Genomic DNA, 24631 nt, shown 5'->3' on the forward strand with positions numbered 1-24631 from the left:
ACATATCACAAAGTTTTTTTTTTCTTAATTGTTATTATTAAAAATATTATTTGAACCTTAATTATTATAATAAAAAATAATTTTGTAGGCTACCAATGATAATACTAAAATTTTTTAAATTTAAATAAAATACTTCTTGTTCGTGTAAAATGCGATTTATTTTCAATAAAAACACTAATTTCCTTATAAATATTTACAGGATTATATAATATACTAAATATTTATTTTTCTAAATTTATCAAAATTTATAAATTTTTTTTATTATAATAATAAGAGATTATTATTATTTCCAAATGATCCAACTTTTGCACGACAAAACTCCAACAACAAAAAATACTAACCCAGTGTATTTTAATTAGTTAATATATGTGTTATGAATTATTAAAAGTGGTATAAGTGAGAGCAATTTTAAAATAAAAATACTTACAATATTTAATTAAATAGTTTGTAAAAAGCATTTTGAACATAAAATTGGATATTATTTTAATTAATTATATTGTAAAATAGTAATAGATAAAAAAATGATCAATAGTTGCATAAAAATAAAGTTATTTGTATATTATTATTACAAGTATTTGAATTATTATTCATTGTTTTATATATAAATACTAACTTTAGATAATTCTTAAAATAAAATTTATTTAGAGGATGTATAATAAACATAAGTTAATTAATAGTAAAAATACTAAGTTTATAATATTTCCTGCATGTTTCTCAATAGTTTTTTCAAAATTTTTATTCAACCGTTTTAAAAAAATGGTTTTGTATCATGTAAGCATGAATCAGCTAGTTTTCTTTTAACAGGCCCGAGCTTGTCCGACCGTGGACCGAGCTTGGGCTCGGACTCGTTGTGGATGATCAAAAAATGCTGCGCTGATGATAGCTAGACCAAGTTGCTTGCTTCGGCTAGGCCCAAGCTTGTCCCAATTTTATTTTATATTGATTTTTTTTTTCCTCAATGAAGCAATAAATACTAACTATACATATATATATATATCATATAATACTAATTCGTAAAATATTTTTTTTTAATATAAAAAACATTCAGTAAAGCTTTCTGAATTTATATTTTTTCTAAAACACAAATTGAAAACAAAGTGTTTGTTTATGTATTTTTTAAAAATAAACTTGATAAGAACCTTTATAATATGAAATTGAAAAAAAGACTGAATAAAAATATATTTTATGATTTTTTTTTTTTTTTGAAATTTTTATAACCATGTATTAATGGAAAAAACACATTATGCATTTTATAAACTTAATTATAATAATGTTTAAAATTTAAATATTTCAAATTAATTCATGTAAGAAATTCTATCTGTCGTACCAACCTATTCATATGAAAATAATTATAAATTTATAATAAGTAAATTATTATCCATTAACGGAAATATACGCCGCCGACATATATTTGACCTCAACAAAAATTATACCCCCATCTCCATCAACCCACCTGATCTCCCTAGTGGGCCCTAATCTTCCACTCCCAGTCCACGTGGCATGATTCCGCCTATTTACACACGCCTAAGAGAAAAGTACTGCCCATGATCCCATTTCTCGAAACGCAAGCTCCAGATTTGTTAACCCAAAAACTCTCCCTCCTTCAATCTTTTTCAGCGATTAAACCCCCCCCCTTCTTTCAGATTTTCTCTCAGATTTTTTTCGGCAATCTGCTTCAGGTAATTGCGAATTCGATAAACAAAATATATACCTATACCTTTTTGTCGCTTCTTCCCTATTCAATTTCTTCTTGTGGGGAAATATGTTCGTGTCTTCTTGTGGTACGTTCGTGTACTAATTCTGTATTGTTATGATTGTACATGACAGCGGTTTTGTTGTCGTTGATGCTTCCCTGTTTTCGATTTATACGGGTAAGGTCATTTTCGATTACGTAATTCATTCTATTATCTGTACCTGATTGCTGTTACGCAGTATCTGACATGGAAGTGTTAGTTGTTTGGTTACGAAGAAGAACGGTGTTTGACTCGATTATCTGTACAATTGTTTAACTTGTTAGAATAGATGTTTGTTGCTGAGTATTGAATTTTGTATTTCTTTGTGAGCTTTGTCACAGTGCCTGTGAATTCATTTTTTAGGTTTTTGGTTTTTGGTTTTTTTTTTTTTTGATTGGGAAATTAATTGATCATATAATTGGGGAAGTTTAGAAGTCAGTGGTCGGAATCGTGCGTTTCTGTGCGTGTGTGTACACGTATAATATATATATATATATATATATATCTCGGAATTAAAGTTACAGTCTTGTGTTATATCAAAAGGGATGAGTGGTTGAATTGGATTGCTGAACATAATTAAGTTCATGAATAGACAAGTCTGTTTATAGGGCTAGGGTGAATCCTTTCTGGGATATTTATGTCAAGGAATAGGATCCAGTGACATTCTACTATTAATTTGTGACCTTTTTCTTCTTAAAACGTATTATTTGTGAATTCACGCGCTTTGTCCATACAAATTCAGTATGATTTGTGAGGGAACGATAATCTCTCCACCTTTTCTGTTTACAGACAAAGCTCACCATGTTCGGATATTTCGGTGCGTAATGCTTCTTTTCATGCACGATCAGAATTGACAATGAACTACTCTTCTCTGGTTTCAGGTTTCATGCATTTGCCATATGCTTGATGCTTTAGATTCTTAAGAGTGATTCTGGAGGACAATATCTATAAGTTTCATTTTCAAGTATCTCATATCAACACATGTCGACTGGGCCAGTGAGGAGGGTCTCACGTCAAGATATACAACTGGTGAGATGTTGAACTTTGAAGTTTCTTAGTGGACCATGATATTATGAAAGGATTTTTACATTTTAGATTATTTTCTTGCAAGGAGATGTATTTGTAGAGTTATGGCATACTAGATCAGCAGGCACTTGGTAGGAACAAGTTGAAACTGGAATAGAGGAGAAGAGATTTTTATATATTGCTTTCATGCGACGAACCCTTTGTCAATACTTTAAAAGTTGATGTTTCTGAAATTCAGCTGGAATGCCATTTGCCTTAAGGATCATATGTCCCATAGACTTTGTTCTGCATTTGACCTGGCCTCATGTCGTGCAATGTGCTTTATTGGTTGCCATTTGATATGTCCATAGTGGATCCTTCTGTTTTACATATATTTTGAAACTGAACTTGGTCATTGACTTGGAGTCTTCAACTACCTGAGAAATGGATATTTGGATTGATAATTAGACAGCAGTTTCCCACATGTGAGGCTGATGCTTAGATCGTTCACGTGGATCTGTTATCACATAAATTTTCTTCTGGTTAAGGTTAACTAATGGGGTCAAATGGAAACCTCATTTTAAATCCTTAGGTTTGCTTTTATGTGTTGAAGAATTATTAAGATATTACTTCTACATTATTACTTTCATAATCTCCGACAAGGAGAAATTTAAACGATTTGATTTGAGGTGAATCTTCAGCATTCAGTTTATTTTTGATGTTATCTTCTGTTCCTTGAAGTTAATATCTGGTATTCTAGCTATGAACTTCATCAAATGGAATGCATCATACATAATTCTGAATTATTTACATATGATATTACACATGTTTTTATTCTAATAACAAGTTTTTAGGCAACCTTTATCAGCTAAATATGCGTTTTCATACCTAGGAAAGCAGCTCAGATTATGTTTTATCTATTAGCTATCAACAATTAGCAATGCATTTTGAGTTGCAAGAGGGAATGGCATTTGGGAATATCGGTTTTAGTGGTTGCATATGAGATTTTCGGGCTGAATGAGTGTTATGGATTATAGTCTACTGGTTGAAGCCAGTGGATTAGTACTAAGGAAAATGTAAGTACTTTCAAATATGGTTGCTAATATATGGGTCATTCATACTCAACGAATGACTTCGTTATAACAGCACAATTCAACTAGTCTTATTTGAATCTTATTTCTGATACTTAGAGATAGAAGTAGTAGATTGCAGGTACTGGAGTGTAAGAGTCTAGGAAAAACTTCCATCTGGCTGGGTTAAACTCTAACTGTCAACAAATTAGCAATGCATTTTGAGTTGCAAGAGGGAATGACATTTGGGTATATCGGTTTTAGTGGTTGCATATGAGATTTTCGGGCTGAATGAGTATTATGGATTGTAGTCCACTGGTTGAAGCCAGTGGACTAGTACTAAGGAAAATGTAAGTACTTTCAAATATGGTTGCTAATATATGGGTCATTCATACTCGATGAATGATCTTGTTACAACAGCACAATTCAACTAGTCTTATTTGAATCTTATATCTGATACTTAGAGATAGAAGCAGTAGATTGCAGGTACTGGAGTGTAAGAGTCTAGGAAAAACTTCCATCTGGCTGGGTTAGACTCTAACTGTCAAAGTTATTTCTTTTAGAAAACGGAAAGAATTATTGATTCCTGATAATTAAGAGGCAGGTATTTGTTAAGAGAACTTGCCTGAATAGTGCCCCTAAGACATGGGCTTCAATCTGGAAGCACAATTACCACTAACAGCAAGAATTTTCATTGAGTATGTAATCTATTTATATCTTCTTGAAAGAAGCTTTCAGAGTCGATGATCAAAGAGATTCAGGATGATATTCTTTTTAGACACTAATGGTATGGTGGTGTTACATTAAAAAAGAAAAGAAAAGAAAAGAAAACTAATGACGTGGTGATGCTTTTCAAGCTTCTATTTTGTCTGAATGTCTGTGGAGAAGTCACAAATCCAAAAAATCTCTATTATAAAATATGATGGACATATCACTTACTTAGAGAAGATGAAGAACTGGTGTCTTTCCAAAAGGCACAAAAAATATAGAGGGTATGTTTGTCACGGAATGGATAGTCGGGTATCTCAATTCAATATCTGTGGCCTGGTATTGACATGTCTATAATTTTGTTTATAATTAAGTTCATATCTCAATTTAATATTCTTCAACATTTTATCATATATACTATTTAGGCAATTAAAACATAGGTAAAAAATACGGAATTATACCACAGTATACCAAATGAACTAGATACAAAATATACTAGTTTTATTTTATAATTTACACTAAAAGTAGTGTAAAAATAAATCTGATGATCAAAGGAAGTACCGCTGGGTGCTTTGGAGACTTTCAAGACACTTCTCTAGTTGGTGACTAGCTATTGGATCCTTGCAGAGTTGAATAAGTCCGTATTAACCAGAGGGTTCTCGAGATTCAACTATGATGATGAGGGGCTATGGATGGAGGTTGTTAGAGTCACTGCTAAGAGAGGATTGAGAACAAGTAGGAATTGAGGGGGTGTATGGCTCTAGCTTATGGAGCTAAATAAATCGGGATTGGAGTGTGGTGGCTAATCTTGTTCACTTAAGGTTGTCTAGTGGTCTCTGTGTGAGCTTCTGGGACAATTTCTGGTGCATTGAAAGGAGATTGACGGACAATTTATGTGTTTTGAATGTGTCCAGAAGTAAAGAAGGTTTGGTGAGTGATTACTTGGAGTTGGGTGGTTGTGGATCCAAGTGGAACATTCAACTTTCAAGGCATTTGAGCTATTGAAGTGTATGAATAGGTTTACTGGCTAGCAAGCTCCAAGCAAGATGAGTTTAGATGATAAGGATATTCCCGTATGGCCTTTCTCAAAGAGTGGGGTGTCCAAAGTTAAGTCTTTTATAATTTTTTGTCTCAAATTTATATTTCTTTGGGTTTTCCCTGGGAGCAATCTGGAAGAGGAAAGATCCAACTCTAATAACATTTTTTGCTTGGAATGCCACTTGGAGACAGATTCTTACCATATACAATTTGATTGCAAGAGGTAGAATTCTGATCAATAATTGCCCTATGTGTCTTTGTGAGTGTGAATCCTGAACCAACTTCTTCGGTATCTGGAAGCGACAAGGTTGTTGAATTCTATCCTTAACCTCCTCAGCTTGCTTTGGATTTCCAATGGCTTGCTATTGGACTGGGATGCTCCATGTCAAGGGAATTCCAAGGAGAATATGCTTAACTTCATTTGTTGGGCCCTATATTGGTTATTTGAAAAGAAAGGAAGAGAAGAACTTTTGAGGGCATTGCTTATCTTTTGATGGCATGAGAGATCACTGGTTCAGGGGACCTTATCTATTTTCTTTAAAGGTCATCCTCTCCTTGAGGGAAATGATCTTGCAAACATGAGTGACACCACCTCGATACCTTGATACAATATTTCCCCATTATCTAAAAAAAACTGCTATTTTTGCTAGTAGTCAGATAATGATTATGTTGGTTGAATTTTGCTATCATTTGGTTCAATTGAGGTTGATGGTGTTGTCCCTATGTAAGTGTATGAAGAAATAATCTTTTCAATGCCACACTATAAAAGAATGTCCTATAAAAGAAGCCATGCTGGAATGTAAGATGATTTGGTTGCTCTTTGCCTTTGGGATTTCATGGGGCATTAGTTCATCCATCAAAGTAAATTTATGTGTAATGAAACAGTAATAACCTATGTGCACTTGAACCTATTTGGTTTTCTAAAATTATGTCAAAAGCAGCTTTTTTGAAACCCCTAAGTTTCTTTTTCTAATCCTTTTTCTTGGTTACTGTAATCTTGCAAATCATCTTTGGGTTTTCTTCAATTTGTTGTAGGGAGATTGTAACCATCATGATTAACATTCTTTTTTCCTTCTTGATTTTCATTTTAGGTTCAGAATCTCATAGAAAGATGTCTTCAGCTCGACATGAACCAGAAAGAAGTTGTGGAAACTCTACTGGAACAAGCAAAAATAGAGCCTGGTTTTACTGAACTAGGTATCTAAAAAAATGTTTTGTACTGTCTGATATTACTTCTTCTATTATCTTTTTGAAATGAAGTGTACGAGTATACAGTTAATTCTGTTGATCACTGAAGAAAACCTAAAAGAGGAGTTGAAGAAACGGAGAGGAAACTTTAGGTTTTTTTCGTCTTATTAGTGAATGAAGAATGTGCAGAATATATAGTAAAAAGTTTAGCTAAAAATCAGGTCCTAAGTTTATATAATTGGAGGAAAATCCTGCACTAGAAAAAGAGAAAAATCCTAGATTGGAGAGGTACCATGCTAGAAAATCTGGGATAACAGCACTGGATTACCATAATCCCCAAGTTATCAAGTTGGATAGGGATTCTGCACTCTCCTCAAGGTAGGCTGTAGATATGCTACATGCACAGCTTGTGACTCAATTCTTCAAAATTAGTTATAGGAAGAGTTTTAGCGAGAATATCTGCAATTTGGAGCCTTTTAGGAGTGCATACTAGCTGAATGACTTCCTTCTCAATTTTCTCTGTAATGAAGTGTCGATCTATCTCATTGTATTTTATCCTGCACTAGGTTCTTTTCAATTCATATGGCAGCCTGGTTATCATAGAACATCTGAATAAGCTTTCTACTCTCTATTTCATTTCATTAAGTAATCTTTGTATCCACATTTCTTCGCGTATACATAAGCAAGAGCTCTAATCTCAACTTCTGCACTGCTTCTTGAGACTATTGGTTGTTTCTTAAATCTCCAAGTAAAAAAGATTTTCTCAAACATAAGAACAACATCCGAGTGTTGAGCATTTATCATTCAGATCTCCTGCCCAATCCACATCTATGAAAACTTCAATACTTGTATTGTCGCTTATTTTGAATAACAGACTGGGGTTATTTTAAGATACATTAAGATTTTATTCACAGCTTTCATTTGCTCTTTTGTTGGAGTATTTATGAACTGACTCACAAACTAAAAGGAAGCCCAATGTTAGGTCAAGTGTGTAAGAGATAGATGAGTCGTCCTACAATCACTGCCTTCTCCATTTCCTATCTTCTTGGTTGGATTAGTTGTAGTTTCTGCAATTTTACAGCCAAGCATACTGTCTCTTTTAGCAAATCCAGAATATATGTTCGTTGAAAGAAAATATATCTTTTTTAAGTTGTGCCACCTACATGCCAAGAAAATATCTGAGATTTTCGAGGGCTTTGATCTCAAAATCTTTGGGGAAAATCTTCTTTAGGCCTAATATTTTCTCATCACAATCACTTTTTAAGATAATATCATCAATTTACACAATTAGAACCGCTATCTTCTTTCCTGGAGAGAACTTCACGAACAGTATATGATCTGCTTGGCATTGAGTGTATCCATGATTGATCATAAAAATCATGCACGAGGAGATTGCTTAAGGGCATACAGTGATTTTTTCAATTTGCACACTTTGATAGTGTTAGAGCAATTATATACAGTTCTCCTTCTAGATCACCATTTAGAAATGTATTTTTGACATCCAACTGATATAGTCCCCAATCTTCATTTGCGGCTAGAGAAAAGAGAACTCTAATAGTGTTGAGTTTGGCCACTAGAGCAAAGGATTCTTAGTAGTCAATCCCGTAAGACTATTAAAGCCTTTAGCAAGTAGGCAAGTTTTTAGTCTCTCAACCTTTAATGATTCTTTTCCAGTAGGAAGATCTGAAATTACCCATACGCCATTCTTTTCAAGTGCTCTAAGCTCTTTATTTACAGCTTTTTCCCATTCTGGACTCTTGAGGGCCTCCTGAATAGAACTCTGCAACTATCAAGAGTCGAAATAAGCTTCTGATATGATGGTGATAGCCCTCATATGAGACAAATTGCAGATAGGATGATTTGTGCAAGTTCTAACACCTTTTCTTATGGAATTGACATATCTAAATGATCAACAACAGATGCAAACATTCTCATAATCAGAAGTTCCTTTATCTGGGTGAATTTGAGTAGGTACTGGATCTGCTTCCGACTCTTGATCACATGAGGGTTGTGTTTGGGTTTTTATCTCCTTCTCTGGTTTTTTCCTTGTAGTGTAGACACAAAGTTCATGACTTATGGATTGATTTGGGGCTGGAGTGGTTGCAGAGTGATCATCAGCAACAGGCTGTGGTACAAATTGGTCATGGATGGAAGGACTGTCAACTTGTAGTGTTTTGGTTGAGGTGATTCATCAAGAATGTTCCAAAGATGATATTCTTCTCATATTTTCCCATGAATATCAGACTTAGAGTAGTAGGATTCATGTTCAGAAAACGTTACATCCCTTAAAATGCACATTCTTTTTTATGATTGGGGAGTAGCATTTATAATCTTTTTGCTTTGGGGAATAGCCCAGAAAGATGAAGTTGATGGTTAGGATCTAACTTGCTATGATGTCGTTGGTGTATGTGAACAAGATAGAACATCCAAATATTTTAAGATCTAGGGAAGAGATGATTTTGCTATTTGGGAAGGCTTGAAGTAAAACCTGACATGGAGTTTCAAACTTAGATACTCAGGAAGACATTAGATATGATGCTGTAAGAACAACCTCTCCTTTTTTTTAAGATAAAAAGTATAAACATTAGCATTGCATTGCACCAAGGGGGTGCAACCCATGTACAACTTTACATTTCAGTAATACTATCTATGATGTGTCCCAAATCCTCAGAAGAATTCTGGAACATGAGTGGAGAACACGAGAGATCATGGCTACCTCATATAAGATGTCAGTTCTTCCTCTCAGCAATGCTGTTTTGCTGAGGGGTGTCACTACTGGAACTAATGTGTATAATCCCCTGACTCAAGAGATAAGTATCCAAAGCAATTTTGAAGTACTCTTTGGAACTATCAATTTTTAGAACTTGGATTTTGGTATGTTGTTGGGTTTGTATCATGGAGTTGAAATTTTGAAATATTTGTCTTACCTCATATTTTTCTTTCATGAGGAATATCCATGTCCATCTAGTGTGATCATCCACAAATATTAAAAACCATTGAGTTCCCATTATATTTTTCACCATTGAGGGATCCCAAACATCACTGTGAATCATGGAAAATGGTTGAGATGGTTTGTACAAAGACTAGGATAGTTGCCGCAAGTGTGTTCTGAAACTTGTCATATTTCGCAACAGAAAGACTTTGGATTATTATTATTGAAAAAAGGATGAAACAACTTTTCCAGATACATAAAGTTTGAATGACCTAGACAGTAGTGCCATAACATAATTTCATTATTTTGTTTGATACAATGATTGGAATTTGGCACACAGGTTCTTTTTTGTGCAAGGCTTACATAAGGAATATCACCTTTGAGAAGAATTTAGTTTTATATATAGATCTTGAGTCATTTTGCTAAATGAAAGTAGATTATAGTTTAGGTTCTGAATGTAAAGAACAATGTTAAGAATAATTTCCTTTGTGACCAAGACAGAACCTATTCTCTCGATTTTTGATAGAGATCTGTCAGCTATTTTGACTGCATACTTTTTAGCACATGCTCTGTACTCCTGTAAGAGTGTCCTGTCTCCTTTCATATGATCTAAGGCTCTTGAATCAGTGATCCGCGAACGATTGTTCTTATTGATTGTGAGTGCTTCTAAAGAATTACTTGTTTGTGCTAGCATGCCAGTTCCAAGCTTAGGCATATTTGGTTAAATTTGTAGGTTCTGGCTGAAGAGTCTTTGTAGGGCTTCAATTTCTTCTTTAGTGAAAGGACTTGAGTCTGACGAAATGGGGATTTCTGCTTTTGTGACAGTGGCATGTGCATGTCCTTCCATGTCATTGCTAGGTTGGGAGGGCTAGTAAGTTTCTTTGAGGTGTCATATTTCAAAAAAAAAAAAAAAAAATTCTTTGAGGTGTCTTAACTTTTGATGGTAGTCACACCATGGTCTTCCTTTTCTCTCACAGTTTTCATTGTGATGGTTGTTGATTGGGAGTCCTCAGGTTACAAATGCAGATCCTTCAAGACTTTGTGCACGAGTTTGGGATCCCATTCATTACTTTCTTTCGGCTTTCTTCACGTCTAACTTCTATAAATGCCTCTAAGAGACTTGGAAGAGGTTTGATTCCCATCACTCTCTTCTGAACTTCATCTAGGTCCTTGTTAAGGCGAAGGAGAAACTTGAAAAGCTCGCTTTTGTTCCACAATTGTTTTATAGCTAGCAGCTCTTGAGGACACTTACTTGAATAGATTTTGAACATATCAAGTTGTTTTGCCAGTAGCAGTTGAGAATGTCGAAGTATCGGGTGGCCAAGAGAACTTCTTGATGTAAATAGACTCAATTTGGAACAATTCTGAAGTGCTTTCAATACTCAAATAATTCTTCTTTGCAGTGTCCAAATCTCTTTTGCAGTTGCATATAAGAGAAAGTTCTCTCCTATTTCATTCAGCTAGTTAATAAGCCAAGACGTTACCATATAGTTTTTGGTCTTCCGTTGTCCGAACTTGGGAGGAAAAATGATTTCTTCCTTAAGGTACTCGTCCTTTCCTTCCTTCAATGAACATTTCTTTTTTGAAATAACCTTTCCTACAAAAACATCATTATGGACGGGGACCATTGAAGATAATTCTATCTGTCGAGTTTGTGTCTGGTAATAAGAAGGGAAGAAGAGGTTTCCTTTCCTCCATAGCTACTCACAACTGGTGTAGCTTCTCTGCCTGGAGGTAACTTTGGAAGAGGAGATCTGTTTTTCAATGACCAAGTATGATGCCATATTTGGTCGCAGGATCATATTAGGTTTACAGGGATGGTTGCTCTGATACCATGAAGAAAACCTAGAGGGAAAGTTGAAGAAATAGAGGGGAAAATCTGGGTTGTTTTCTTCTTATTATTGAATGAAGAGTCTGAAGAGTATATAGTAAAAAGTCTAGCTAAAAATAGGCCCCAAGTTGTTCTAATTGGAGAAAAATCCTCCATTTAAAAAGGAAAAATAAAATCCCAGATTTGGAGAGAGACTGTCCCAGAAAATCTGGGATAACAGCACTGGATTACCATGATCCTGAAGTTACTAACTTCTTAATGATTCTACTTGTGGTTTATGATCCCTGGAGCTAAGAAACTCAAAGCACTTGGGCACATACATACATCAATATAGGATTGACTTATATTTTTATTTAAATTTACGCAGTTTTCAATGTGTTGATAAAATATATCAGGGATGATAGTTTCATCGGCTAAACTTCTGCAGAGGAATATATCCATTAAGCTGTTCAATTGAAACTTACTTTTGATCAATAGTATATGATTTCTACTCTGAAGCAGAGAATTTTTATTTGCCACCTTTTCCATGCCTTTTGGTTCTCTTCACAATCTTAGTACATGTTTGTTGTCCAGTTTGGCAGAAGCTTGAGGAAGAGAATCGGGAATTTTTTAATGCTTATTATCTAAGGCTAACTGTAAAGCACCAGATTATTGAATTCAACAAGCTGCTGGAACAGCAGGTGCGGCTGATGCATCAAATACATCCAGCTGGCGTTGCTGCAATGCCCACTTCTAATGGTTCTCACATCCAACCATGTAAGTCATTTTCATTTAATTGGGCTTGTTTAACATGACTAATCTCTTGGAGGATGCCTGTGATTAGCAGAATTTTTCTTGAAAACTTATTGTTTCCCATTAGAAACATCTAAAGAACAGGATAAGCTTATTGCATGCTTATTACTTGGGATTTTTGCGTACAGATTTTCTTTGATCTTCTCTTCCATTTATTTGTACATAATTACCAGAAGAAGAATGTTAGTATCCTAGGTAGTTCCCCACCAAATCCATGTAATTTTGCTGCTTTTCCTATCTGATAAGATTTGTCCAGTTGAAGCAACTGCTGGTGCTTGTTAGCTTGGGCTGGCCTCTTTGCAAATTTCTGGAAATCTCCATTTTTTTTTTCATTTGTGGTTAAATCATATCAATTTTCATCAGTGATGTGCATTTTATAAAGTATCATTGTAATAATAATTATCAATAATGCTGATAATAGTTGATTTTTTCTTTGGATCAGTTATTGTTTGAAAGATATTGCCAGGAAAACTAAAACACAGTTTAGTGAGCTGTAAAGATTAGCCAATTGGTAACTGAAATAGAGTTTATTCCATCTTTTATGCTTTTCCCCACTAAATTGACATCACTTTGATAGCCTGCAGTTGAGCCAGATAGTTTTGATGGTTTTACCTCCTGCTAGTTAGCCAATTCTTCTGAATGCAAGAATTTCTTCACATTTATTTGTAGTACTTTGTCCCAGCAACTTGCATTTAATTTTTAAGTGCTGTTTAATTTCCATCAAAATGGCAACTGACATCAATTTCTTTGTCAGCGCACCAGAACTCAGCATGTTATCCCCCAGAACACGCAGTTAAGCCAGAAAACATGCAACCGCCCATAGGTTCTAGTTTGGCCAATGCATTCCCCAATGGTGGGTCATCATTGCAAACAAATATGCATGCTGCTGTTGACATGTCTGGCCATGCTAGCAGGATTGATGTCCCAACTACCATACTTCCCACCCAGGGCTCAAACATAACTCTAACGCAAGGGATGAATGGAGGGGGGATAATCAAAGCAGAGACTGGTTATTCAGGTAGTTCTTACATGTTTTGTGCCGATGGCACTGTCCTGGATGCACGTCCATCGATTGGGGATACTTCGGGTGCATCTTTCAGTAGCGTAGAGTCCAACTCACAACCTCTCAATGATTCGCTTCTGGATGTAGATGGGGCTGCATATGGATTTTTAGGTCAGATTCCTCGGAACTTCAGTCTTTCTGATCTGACAGCTGGCGCCTTCTCCCAGACTTCAGGTTTCTCTCTTTTTCTATCCTTCCCCCCTATTGTATCTGTGCCTATGCATGTAGTGATGCAGACCATGGAAGCTTTCCATCAAGACTTGGACTATGGCTTACCAGTTAATTCTGGAATAACCCATACTAATATGCACTTGACTACAGTTTTTTGTGTAGAAGTAATTAACTAAATTCAAAATGCTAGGTTCATTTATAATTGAATCTTCTCTCTCTTTCTCTCTCTCTCTCTCTCTCTCTCTCTTTCAGACATATTGGACTACCAGGGTTCACCTTTCCTAGCTACAGATACTGAAGGTTATCTTGATTCTCACGAGAGAGAGCGTCAAGGTTAGTCTTTCCTCTCCCTCCCCCCATAGAAAGTGGGAAGAAAATCAATTTTGTGATGTTTTTTCAGAAAGAGGTAATTGATTCAGCATTCTGGCCCTGTAGCAGATAATAAAAGGTTGGACACCATATCAGAAGGATTGAGTTATGATGATTTTGGGAGTGAATAGACATGGCAGTGAGGTTTTCTAGATTTTCACTATTAGGGCGTCTTGGTAAGTCAATGCTCTAGCTATTTATTGAGCAGTTTTGATCTATATTCTACAGTGTCAAGCTATACATGCAATATTTTAACATTTAGCATCTATTCCTATATTTAGTTACAGAACCTCATTGAATTCATTATACTGTTTGGTCTGAAAAAGAAAAGAAAATTTGGTTTTCTATCTTGCAAAGCAAAAATTTTAGATCTAGTTAAAAGGGAAGTTGAGTAGTTGCTTGTTCTGTGTAGCCGCCACTACAGAATTTGATTGAGAGTTGCTTCGAAACCCATTTAGCAGGTTTTTAGATTGAGTAACGATTTACATTTGTATTTTATCAATATGTTTTAACATATTTGTCTATTCTTGTTGAACTAAAGAATGCACAGGTTTGTCACAGTTCTTCAGGTTACAAGATGGAAAAATATTTAAGGACATTTATCAGAATAGCATCAGACATTATGATTATTGTGCCTGTCAACATACTTGCTAAATTAGTTTAGGAATGTTTTATCTTTTGACTCATGTATCTTTTTCTTTTTAGTAATTTCAAATTTAAATGTAGGAGTATGTAAGAGCTGTCGCTGGTTTTGGGAATATTTCTTCTTCTCTCTTTTGTTTTATGGTTTTAACTAAAATAAAAATAATTTTTCGTTGAACTGTATAGATAATGGAATATGTTTTATGATCCATGAAAACGGAATATATGTGTATGAACTTAATAGTTTAATTTATCATCCATGAAAATGGAGTATGCATATGTATAATCTATTCTACATATGCTTAAAACTGTAAATGGAAGATTGCAATCCTTGTCAGTATTAAGGGAATTATACTACTATATATATGTAGCTGGTCAAAGCAGTTATGACGTGTACCTTACATTTTTGTTTCTGCAGGTTCAGTTGTGCCCCTGAGCGCAGGGGTCTGTACATATCGTTTTAGTGCTGCAGTAGCTTCAGATTGTGGACTTATTAAATATCCCAATTGGTGTGTAAAAATTTCACCGATATCATGAAAAATGTGGTATGACAATTAGAATTGAGAATTGAGGTTAGGGTTGTCTAGATGAAAAGAAAACTTGAATAAATTTTTAGTGGGTACCGTTTTGTTTGACTCATGCAAGAGCATGGTGGCAACCCTGAGATGTTTACAGGAATAATCTTATAAGCAAATTATTTGGCACTTTTGGTGTTGATGAAGATGATTCTCTTGTGCTGTTGAGATTTCTGTCATTTGATAATTATTGATTTGCGGGTGTGGATTAATTCCAAGTCATCACATTTTATTCTATGTCCATTTGTGGTGTAAATATTCTTCTTTCTTTTCTTAGGATTTAAAATATTACATATTACTCGAATTTTCAATTTTACAATAAAAATATTTCGTTATTTGAAATAAATATTCTTGACAATGGAGAAAACTTTATGGGCAATTAATTTACTAAATGTTTCAAGTTTAATTACTTGTGTTTGAATGAAAGTTTACACGTACTACAGAAAAGTTAGAGAAAAAAATCTCAAGATGGTATAGAGAGATATTTATCTTGTTGTAGGCTTGGCATACAAAAGTTGTGTAAGTTCTTGCTTAAAAAAAAAGCATCCAGGACAGAGATCAAATTAAGACAAAAATTGCAGTGGGTAACAAGAGGGTAATAATTTTTGTTTGTATGTAATTTTTGTTGTAGAAAAAGACTCCTACGGTTTATGAAATGGACAAAGCCAGGGAGCCAATTCTTTTTTCATAAAAAGTGCCAGAGCGCTACTAAATAAATATATAGAATGATGTTTTGAAAATGCTAAAAGTTGTGGATTGTCTTAATAAAAGCCTAGAGAGGGGCAGGGCCAGTTTTTAGGGCATAGTCTAGATCAGCAATTAAGTCATTTACATCTTCAATACCCACAGATATACGAACAAGATCTTCTGTCAACCCTCTGGCCTCCCTCACTGCAGCTGGTATGCTTGCGTGTGACATGAAGCAAGGCATGCTTATCAGAGACTTCACACTCCCTGTTAACGGGGAAAAAGAAAAGAATGTTTAACCATATATTGAGCAGACATACTCAGAGCTCACAGAAGCAACTTCTTTATCGGGTAAAAGAAAATTGCTGCATGCTTGGGGGGGAACGAAAATCAGTAAGTTTCAGAATTATCAGTTAAGTGGAGGAATCTATGATAAGTTGTATGCACGTCGCTTTCATAGAAAGTTTCTAATATTTTATAGTAATCTAGTAACTTTATGTAGTAACTACTTAATATTTTGTGATAAATCGTATTAAAAAAAGTGTATCATATCATAATATTTCACTAACTCTGCATAGTGATTGATTTAATATTGTTATGTAATCAGTTACTTGCAAAATGTTCCAAGTGATTGTTAAACAAAATCAGTAAGTTTCAGAATTATCAGTTAAGTGGAGGAATCTATGATAAGTTGTATGCACGTCGCTTTCATAGAAAGTTTCTAATATTTTATAGTAATCTAGTAACTTTATGTAGTAACTACTTAATATTTTGTGATAAATCGTATTAAAAAAAGTGTATCATATCATAATATTTCACTAACTCTGCATAGTGATTGATTTAATATTGTTATGTAATCAGTTACTTGCAAAATGTTCCAAGTGATTGTTAAACAAAATTATTGGATTATTATGAAATAAAAAAAAGTTAACTTGAAAGTATGGTGCCTTTAGGGGGAAATCAAGATTGTAGAAACATTGGTATAAAGGTTCAGGTAGGAGGGATTATACTTACCGAAACTGACGGTAATGCTAAAATACTTGGTAGTTTCAACTACGTGCTTCGAAAGTTCCAGTGATCCAGTCAAAAAGCTAAGCACTGAGCCTGCACCTTTTGCCTACAAGGGTACAAGCACACAACATTCAATGTAAGCATTTCCAGAAATTTGGAATCAAGTAACCCTAGTGCCACTATCAGTACCTGAGAATAGTGCAAAGAATGCCCAGGATGTCCAGGAAGACCAGCATAGTTAACTTTCTTGACTCGTGGATGGGAAGAAAGGAACTCGGCAATCTTCTGCGCATTTTGCTGAAGAAAGATGCAAGAGGATCAGTTTTTAAATTTGAACTTTTCAGCAGTTATAGGCAGAAGACGAGGAAGGTGATGACACAAAATCATGGAACTGTTCAATCTTTGCCAAAGCAAATAATTAAATTAAAAACTAGCAGGTAAAACTTTTTTCTCAAGAACAAGTTAGAAAATGTTACAGTTTATTGCTTTTTGTGGAGCCTATTCATATGATACCTAATCATATGGTATATAAGCTAAGTAATTCTGTGATACCTAATCATATGGTATATAAGCTAAGTAATTCTGTGATACCAGTGGGAATCAGACTCTCTCCAATTGAACTAGGACCATTTGTAGCCTCTGTTATAAATAATTGTGTTGTATTCTCATTAAATAATACGTCCCCACATATATAAGTTCTCGGGATAAGCAACTAATTACAAAATGGAGTAATTTTAGCTTATACCTTTTAACCTAGTTTAACCTTATTATAACTTTTAACCTAGTTTAACCTTATTTATACATATAGTACATTCTTTAACAGCCTTAATGAGCAACATTAATCTCATTAATGAGACAGAATGTAGAAACTTAAATACAAAAGGTGGAATAAAACAAGAGTTATATCAGATAGATGATAGCTGATATAACATACAAAAAAAATTCATTATTGAAAATGCAGAGCATACTATATGAAACAATTGATTTGCAAATTACAGACAGGAAAACATGGTACCGACTTCTTACAACATAGATGATAGGCCTAGGCTATTGTGTGAACGGGTGCATGTAATTTGTCATCAGGTTTTCTGTGCTGGTTTATCGATTAATAGTCTTATAAGCTCGTATAAGATAAAATAAACAAAAATAAATCATATAAGTGAATAGAAAACAGAATAAAGCACAGGGAGTTGAAACAAGACCTGTTGCTTTTCGACACGCAAGGCCATGGTCTTGATGCCTCGGAAACAGAGCCAACAGTCAAATGGAGCTAATCCAGAACCTTCTGCATTTTGTAGGAAATACAAGTCTTTTGCCAAGCTGGATAATGGTAAACAAAAAAAGAAAAATTATTGCTTCAGGAATGAGTTATCTAACTGAAAGTTCGTGAAAAATTAATTATGCAGCTGAACATGGTGGAAGTTCAATAATCACAGCCAAAGCAAATTAATCAAAGTAAAAATTCATTAAAAGAGGGATGCATGCAGAAGAACATACTATAGATCAAAGCAAAACTGTCAGCCAAGAATGCTTGGCAATTCTAAACGATGCCTTTTCTTTTAATTTAAGCAAATGAAAATTGTTTCCACAGCTCGATATTTTTGGGTGAAAGTATTCTTCAGATGATCTGGAGAACCTAAAATTAAACATTCAAATATGAAGTATTCATCAATATTGTGATGTGTTTTCGTTTTTGTGTTTCAGAGTATATACTGGTGGTATTTAGGTTATGATAGTAAAATAATTCTGCAATTAGTAGATGGGTGCATGTGCACTATTACATGCATTGTATGTGTTTATGTGATGTATTATGTATGGATTTCTTAAATAGATGTAGGGATTGATATGTGTTTTTTGTGTTTATGTTTTGTATTATGTATGAATTTCCAAAACATATGTAGAGACTTCAGTGAGTATAATCTGGTATTTTTATTAAGTAGGACAAATGTTAGTTGGAGAAAAATAAATAGAAAACAGACGGGAAGTTGGCTGTCTGGAATTAACTTCCAGATAACTGCTTCTTCATGATGTAAAAACACCCTATGCTGTTGTGGTTCAGTCTCCCCTTTTAAGATAATGTGTTTACCTAGTTGATTTTTTTTTTTGAAATAACAAAAACTAAAACTGTGGCTACTGACATTCGAGCTCAGGTCCCTATGGCCATGACGTACGTAGAATGTGTTTACCTAGTTAATTTAATGTGATAACGCCGAAGTAATGAAAAACAAAATAACAGGGAAAGACTTTCAAAAATAAGTATTAGAAAATGTATAGGGCAAGGGCATTGACCTTTCCCCTTTTACTGCAAGGACACCTGCCATAAGATCACTATGGCCAGATATAAATTTAGTAGCTGAATGCATCACAATATCTGAAAAGACATAAAAAGATAAATTAATAAACAAAATGAAAGAAACAATTTTCAGGAATAGATTGCATTCAATATGAAACCAAGATTACATAAATCTTGTATAATTTGTACCTGCTCCAAGCTCTAATGGCTGCGACAAGACCGGAGACATAATACTGTTATCCACCAAGAGAAGAGCATCATGAGCATGAGCCAGTTCTGCAATTTTCTGGAATGAAGACAAAATTGAAAAGTAGCCAGCCATTAGAAAGAGCACACAACTTGGTGAGTTGAAAATAAAGCAACGGGAAACCTAAATAATTACATCATCAATATTAGTGTTCCCCTTACACAAAGCAACACCATTTTGTGTTAGCAAGGAAAACAACTAAAGTAATGCATGGTTATAAGGAGAGGATAAACAATTAATTCACATACAAACAGGATAAAAAAAGTAACAAAAAGAATGGTACCCATACTGATAATAAGAGATTAAGTTTTGGCTATGAAAAATTAGGCAATTCCTTCTCATGAAGCACTAATTCAAGCATGTTGACATCAGTTAGCAACAAGTGATACTGTTAAATGTTTCTACCTACTGATTATACCAGCAAACATGCCTACAGGAAAAAAAGTGCCAGCAGCTAAAAACACCTAGAGCACTATTAAACAAAAAAATACAAAACCATTATCACTAAATGGCAAAAAATGAAAAACTTTACAAGAATATCAGAAATTTGTTGTCTAGGGTTGGTTGGACTCTCCAGCCACACAAGCTTTGTCCAAGGACCAATTGCAGATGCAACCTCGTCTAGATCACTCATATTCACTCGTCTGCAAACATCAAGCAACATCATATCAAGTACCAATAGCAGCAGAACCATTACATAAAAGATAAGGATAAGAGCCACTAACTTCACCACAATTCCTGCTTTTGGAGCTACTTGTGATAACAGTCTATCGGAACCACCATAAAGATCATCTCCAGCTACAATTTCCTCACCTGAAGCAGCATTTTTAGAAAAAAAAAATAATGATTCGGATGAAATATTCTGAAAAAAATTACTAGCACTGTTAAAAATGAAATATTAACAATTATTAAAAATGTGGTACTTCTTTGATCATCATAGTTTTTCTTTCCTCTTTGTAACAATCCAAAGAAACCAGATTTATATCACAGATATAATTTCTCCAGGTATAAGAAGAGTAATGCTGAAAGATATACAAAACTTAATAATTCCCTTCATTTATTAGTTTCTTGGAACTCTGAATTTGTGGAAGAAGAACCACGATAATGAGAAAGAAGGCTTTACAAATTTTCGTATACAATCTTGTTCATGCGATGAAGCATGTATCACAATTCTATTTTATAGTTTTTCAAGTTTTGACCATGGACAGATAGCCCCATGAAAGAATATATTCAGTTACAAATTTTCAAGCACATGTATTTTCATGCATCAAAACACATGTAACAACTGAAATTAACTCAATTAAATAATTACGAAAATGAGAAGCGCCAGTTCCAACAAGATGAGCAATAACTGCCAAAGGAAAATCTATTTTTACAGGCTTTCAAGTTTTGACTATGGACAGTAGTGCTATGAAAGAATATATCCAGTTACATATTTTCAGGCACACATTCACAAAACATATGTAACAGCTGAAACTAACTCAATTAAATAATTATGAACATGAGAAGCACCGGTTCCAATAAGACGAGTAACAGCAGCCAAAGCAGCCATTCCACTAGTGAAGCACAAGGCTCGATCTGCCTTTTCAAGCTTTGCCATGAGACTAGAAAACAAGAACACAAAAAAAAAAAACAAAGATCAGAAAGAACAAGTTGCTAAGTGAGTAAAGAAAGTATCTGCATTCCAGTATTGACAAATTACTTCAACTGAAAGCAATATGTGAATAAGCAGAAATAAACACCTTTCCAGAGCAGTCCGTGTAGGATTTCCACTTCTAGTATAATCATATGGCCCATTTTCTAAAGCTGAAGGCTGCAAGATGTATAAAAGACAATATGATGTGGAAGTAGAAAATTGAGAAAACAAAACCATGCAAGCAAAAAGGCATGAAACACATTAAAAAGTGCAGCATTCAAGAAGATCTTAAATCAATGTTGAACTCAAGGCTGCATCTTTATAGAATGAAACGCAATCTTTTATGGGTCAAAAGCTCAATGCATCTAGTTTTTTCTACACTTATAACCATCCATGGATTAGATTCATTTAGGAGTTATTAGTCAATGTTTAAGAGTTTCCCTACAGTTTGTTATTGCAATTCCTCAAAGGTGGTTCCATATGCTTAGTTGATGTGCCAAACCAGTTTTTGAAATCTCAGTTTTGACATTTATACATCAGATGGAAAAGTCTTCTTTTTGAGATAAACTATAATCTCTGGGGTACTTCCAAATATGAACTGTATATCAGAACTTGGACATAGTAAATTTATCCGAAAGTCTAAATCTGATCTAACAAAATCACGGTAAAGAACTCGATTTAATTCTATACTTAAGCTAAGCTCTTTTGTAATCCTAAACAACTTCAACAATAAAAACAAATAATTGATGAAACTCACAGAAAGCAGAAAACCTACCTGTTTAAATGTTGCTGTTTGGTAAAGGGGTAGACTCATTGCCTCATAGGGATCAAACTTACTTTCAAAATTCATCAATAATGTTGAGATGCTAGGTTCATTGACATCCAATTCTGAAAAACACGAAGTTAAGTCAACAACAAGAACCACTGACTTAACCATGTATTAAAACGCTTTTTTTTTACTAAAAGGACCATACAAACCACTTAAGCAATCTGCTACTCCATCAACCAAAGCTGAAGTGCTCACATCCATATCTCTTTCTTTCATACAATTCAACTTGAACTTCGTCGCTAACAAAAGTTGCTTCCTCTCCAAAAAATTCGGTTCCTTCTTAAACCCCAGACCAGTCAAACAATTCCTAGGCAAGGAGCCCTACAGGAACACAACAAAGAATCAGAATCATGAACTAATAAAGGCTAGTTACATTTAGATGTAGCAAGTAAATTTCCTAGTCTTTTGGGGTTATTTTTTTTCAAATGAAAACAAATTAAAAAAAAAAAAAAGAGATTTATTAAACCAAAAACGAGTTGCTTCTATAAGAAAAATCATATTCTAATATTCCAATTCCTAAAACATTCAAAATGTGCCTTACACCAACATAGAAATTTCAAAAACATTGTCCAACAATTAAGAAAAACCCTTATGTTCCTCCATTTTCGTCTATCCGTTTGCTGCCGCCTCAAAATAAATAAATTTTTACACGAAAAAGAATACAAGTTTTGCCGTCCTACGGGCATAAGCTAACCGTTCAAAATTACATTAATTCTTTCTCCTTTTTCCTTGTGCTACCACGCATATCTCGGGAGCCAAACATAATTAGAATAGAAGGCTTACACGATCGGAGAGATCAAGCCGAGGAGAGGCAAAGGCAGGTCGCAGGGAAAGAGAAGAGACCATTGTTGAACCCGAAGTTAGGGTTTCGAGTAGAGATTTCTGGCAAAGCAGCAAGAGAATAGTGTCTGAAATATAATGATCGCCATTTCAGAGAATCTGAGAGGTCATTTTATTTGCGATCGACATGAAAGGTACTGTTAGTTGCCATTGGTTCTAAAATTCGTATTGGCTGCTAGATTTTCTCAATCAAAATTCAAAACCGTTCTGACTATTTCATTTCACACACGTGCGAAGTTGGATGTGTAAATTTTACACTCAAATTATTTTATTTTTTAAAACAAAAAATATCATTTAATTATGATTTATAGAGAGTTTTTTTTTTATATATAATTTAATCATTATTTTAATATTTGGTATTAATTTAATTTTCTATTTCTAAAAATAATAAATTTAACTCATTTATATTTGTGGCATTTAATATAACGACCTCGAAAATTTAAATGAAATATATGTATTAAAAATATCAAATGCGGAAGCGTAATAAAATTTTTGATTAACATATCTTACACAATAATTAAAACGTACTTAAAATATGAAAGAACAAACTAACTAAAAGAGATACTCGAGATAAAAACTATAAATATAGCTATGGAGTCTTTAGGGGTCCCCTTCGCCGTCTTCCTGCGGAACGGGCTCGGAAACAATGTCTTCCTGATCTGAAATGGTTAAATAAGGAATGAGCTACACCAGCCCAGTAAAGACATCACACTATCTCACTGCCACGGAAGTAAAGGTGGGTAGAAAACAAAAATGACCAATGGAGCATAATTTATAACAAATTCATTTATCAATAATAAAATCCTTTACAATCCACTTACCTCGGCGAGATCCATGAAAACACATATGAAAACAATAACCTTATAATATTATGAAATCATACACACTTTATAACATAACATATATCACACCTTTACATTTCAATCATCAGGAAACAGATTTCATCTTTTACCAGCTTACTAGTATCCCTGGGGATCCATAGGGGGTCCCCTCTACACGTGAACCGTTAACATTTACAACCTAATTCCAGAGCCGTTCCCATACCCCGTCCGGTATGGGCGCTAAAACCATGAACCTCAATACCCCGTCCGGTATGAGGGTGAAATAGGCCGTCCCCATACCCTATCCGGTATGGGCGCCAAAACACATAAGGTCTCCATACCCCGTCCGGTATGAGAGACCACGTTCCCAGTAGGGTTCCCTACGGATCTGGTACGTCCACCATCTCCTAGGATATCTAGTCAGACTGTCCATATTATCCACTTATCAATTCACATAACCTTTCTGCATTTTTCCTTAATCTCAATCATCCAATCATACAAAACATGTAAACCAGTGATTGACACCAAATAAGACAATACAGTACCGGGTTCACCATAATACAAACTATAATAAAAGAAACCATAGTTCATGCATACGAGACCATAACATAATTACATCAAACATCAATGCTGCATTTAATACTGGAAATTAAATCAAACAATAACATACCAACACTGTATTAGACTCGGGCTCCATTGGCAACCTTAATCAATTATACATCTATAAAGTCACACAGTACAGTTTAATTATTTATTTAGCTTTAATACCATGATAGGAAATAGGATGAGGGGTCCTTACTTATTTCGGGGTATGAATTCGACTATACAGTGTGCCTACAGCCTATCCCTAATTTCCCTGAATTTTTTCCAAAAACTGAAACGCACTACCGGTACCTGCACGTGTCCCAACAAAATTTCAAATCAGGCCTAGGCCCCTTTTGGCCAATATCGAAATTCCAGCACGACGGCTCCGCCGTGCTCCGGCGACGGCGCTGCCGCTTGCGGCAGCGATTCACCTCGTGTTAGCCGTTTTCGGCCACACTTGCATCGGTCCCTGCGATAAAACAACCCTAGGACCCTCGGTGGGCCAAAAAATCACGAAAAACCGAAACTTACCGGCAGCGGTGCTCTCGGATGCGACGGCTCATCC

General features: G+C 34.6%; 2 protein-coding genes across 8 annotated transcripts; one reads left to right on the forward strand and one right to left on the reverse strand.

The window, feature by feature from the left end:
• The first annotated feature begins 1435 nt into the window (after positions 1–1435).
• On the forward strand, positions 1436–15263 carry LOC110822773 (histidine-tRNA ligase). Of its 6 annotated transcripts, XM_022052981.2 has the most exons (10): positions 1436–1679; positions 1828–1871; positions 2615–2762; positions 6646–6751; positions 12079–12261; positions 13052–13315; positions 13448–13534; positions 13784–13864; positions 13970–14076; positions 14961–15263. In XM_022052981.2, the coding sequence occupies exons 3-9, from the start codon at positions 2715–2717 to the stop codon at positions 14029–14031; spliced, it is 831 nt and encodes a 276-aa protein (XP_021908673.1). In that variant the 5' UTR covers positions 1436–1679; positions 1828–1871; positions 2615–2714; the 3' UTR covers positions 14032–14076; positions 14961–15263. The 6 variants fall into 6 exon arrangements, with proteins under 6 accessions (XP_021908673.1, XP_021908672.1, XP_088064866.1 ...); XM_088208740.1 differs by lacking the exon at positions 14961–15263 and adding an exon at positions 14313–14658 and having other exon boundaries at positions 1440–1679; positions 13052–13534; XM_022052975.2 differs by having other exon boundaries at positions 1441–1679; positions 13052–13534.
• A 429-nt stretch (positions 15264–15692) lies between these two features.
• Positions 15693–22845, reverse strand: CBL (cystathionine beta-lyase). Of its 2 annotated transcripts, none has more exons than XM_022053129.2 (13): positions 22604–22845; positions 21970–22141; positions 21767–21879; positions 21098–21168; positions 20868–20959; positions 20081–20168; positions 19888–19999; positions 19298–19394; positions 19105–19186; positions 18018–18135; positions 17005–17112; positions 16819–16921; positions 15693–16071 (listed from the first exon to the last, which is right to left on the reverse strand). In XM_022053129.2, the coding sequence occupies exons 1-13, from the start codon at positions 22664–22666 to the stop codon at positions 15890–15892; spliced, it is 1401 nt and encodes a 466-aa protein (XP_021908821.2). In that variant the 5' UTR covers positions 22667–22845; the 3' UTR covers positions 15693–15889. The 2 variants fall into 2 exon arrangements, with proteins under 2 accessions (XP_021908821.2, XP_088064864.1); XM_088208738.1 differs by lacking the exon at positions 22604–22845 and adding an exon at positions 22528–22546.
• Positions 22846–24631: the final 1786 nt, after the last annotated feature.

The sequence above is a fragment of the Carica papaya genome, chromosome 8 (genome assembly GCF_054855325.1).
Source record: "Carica papaya isolate Zhongbai chromosome 8, ASM5485532v1, whole genome shotgun sequence".
In the NCBI taxonomy this organism is placed as follows: Eukaryota; Viridiplantae; Streptophyta; class Magnoliopsida; order Brassicales; family Caricaceae; genus Carica; species Carica papaya.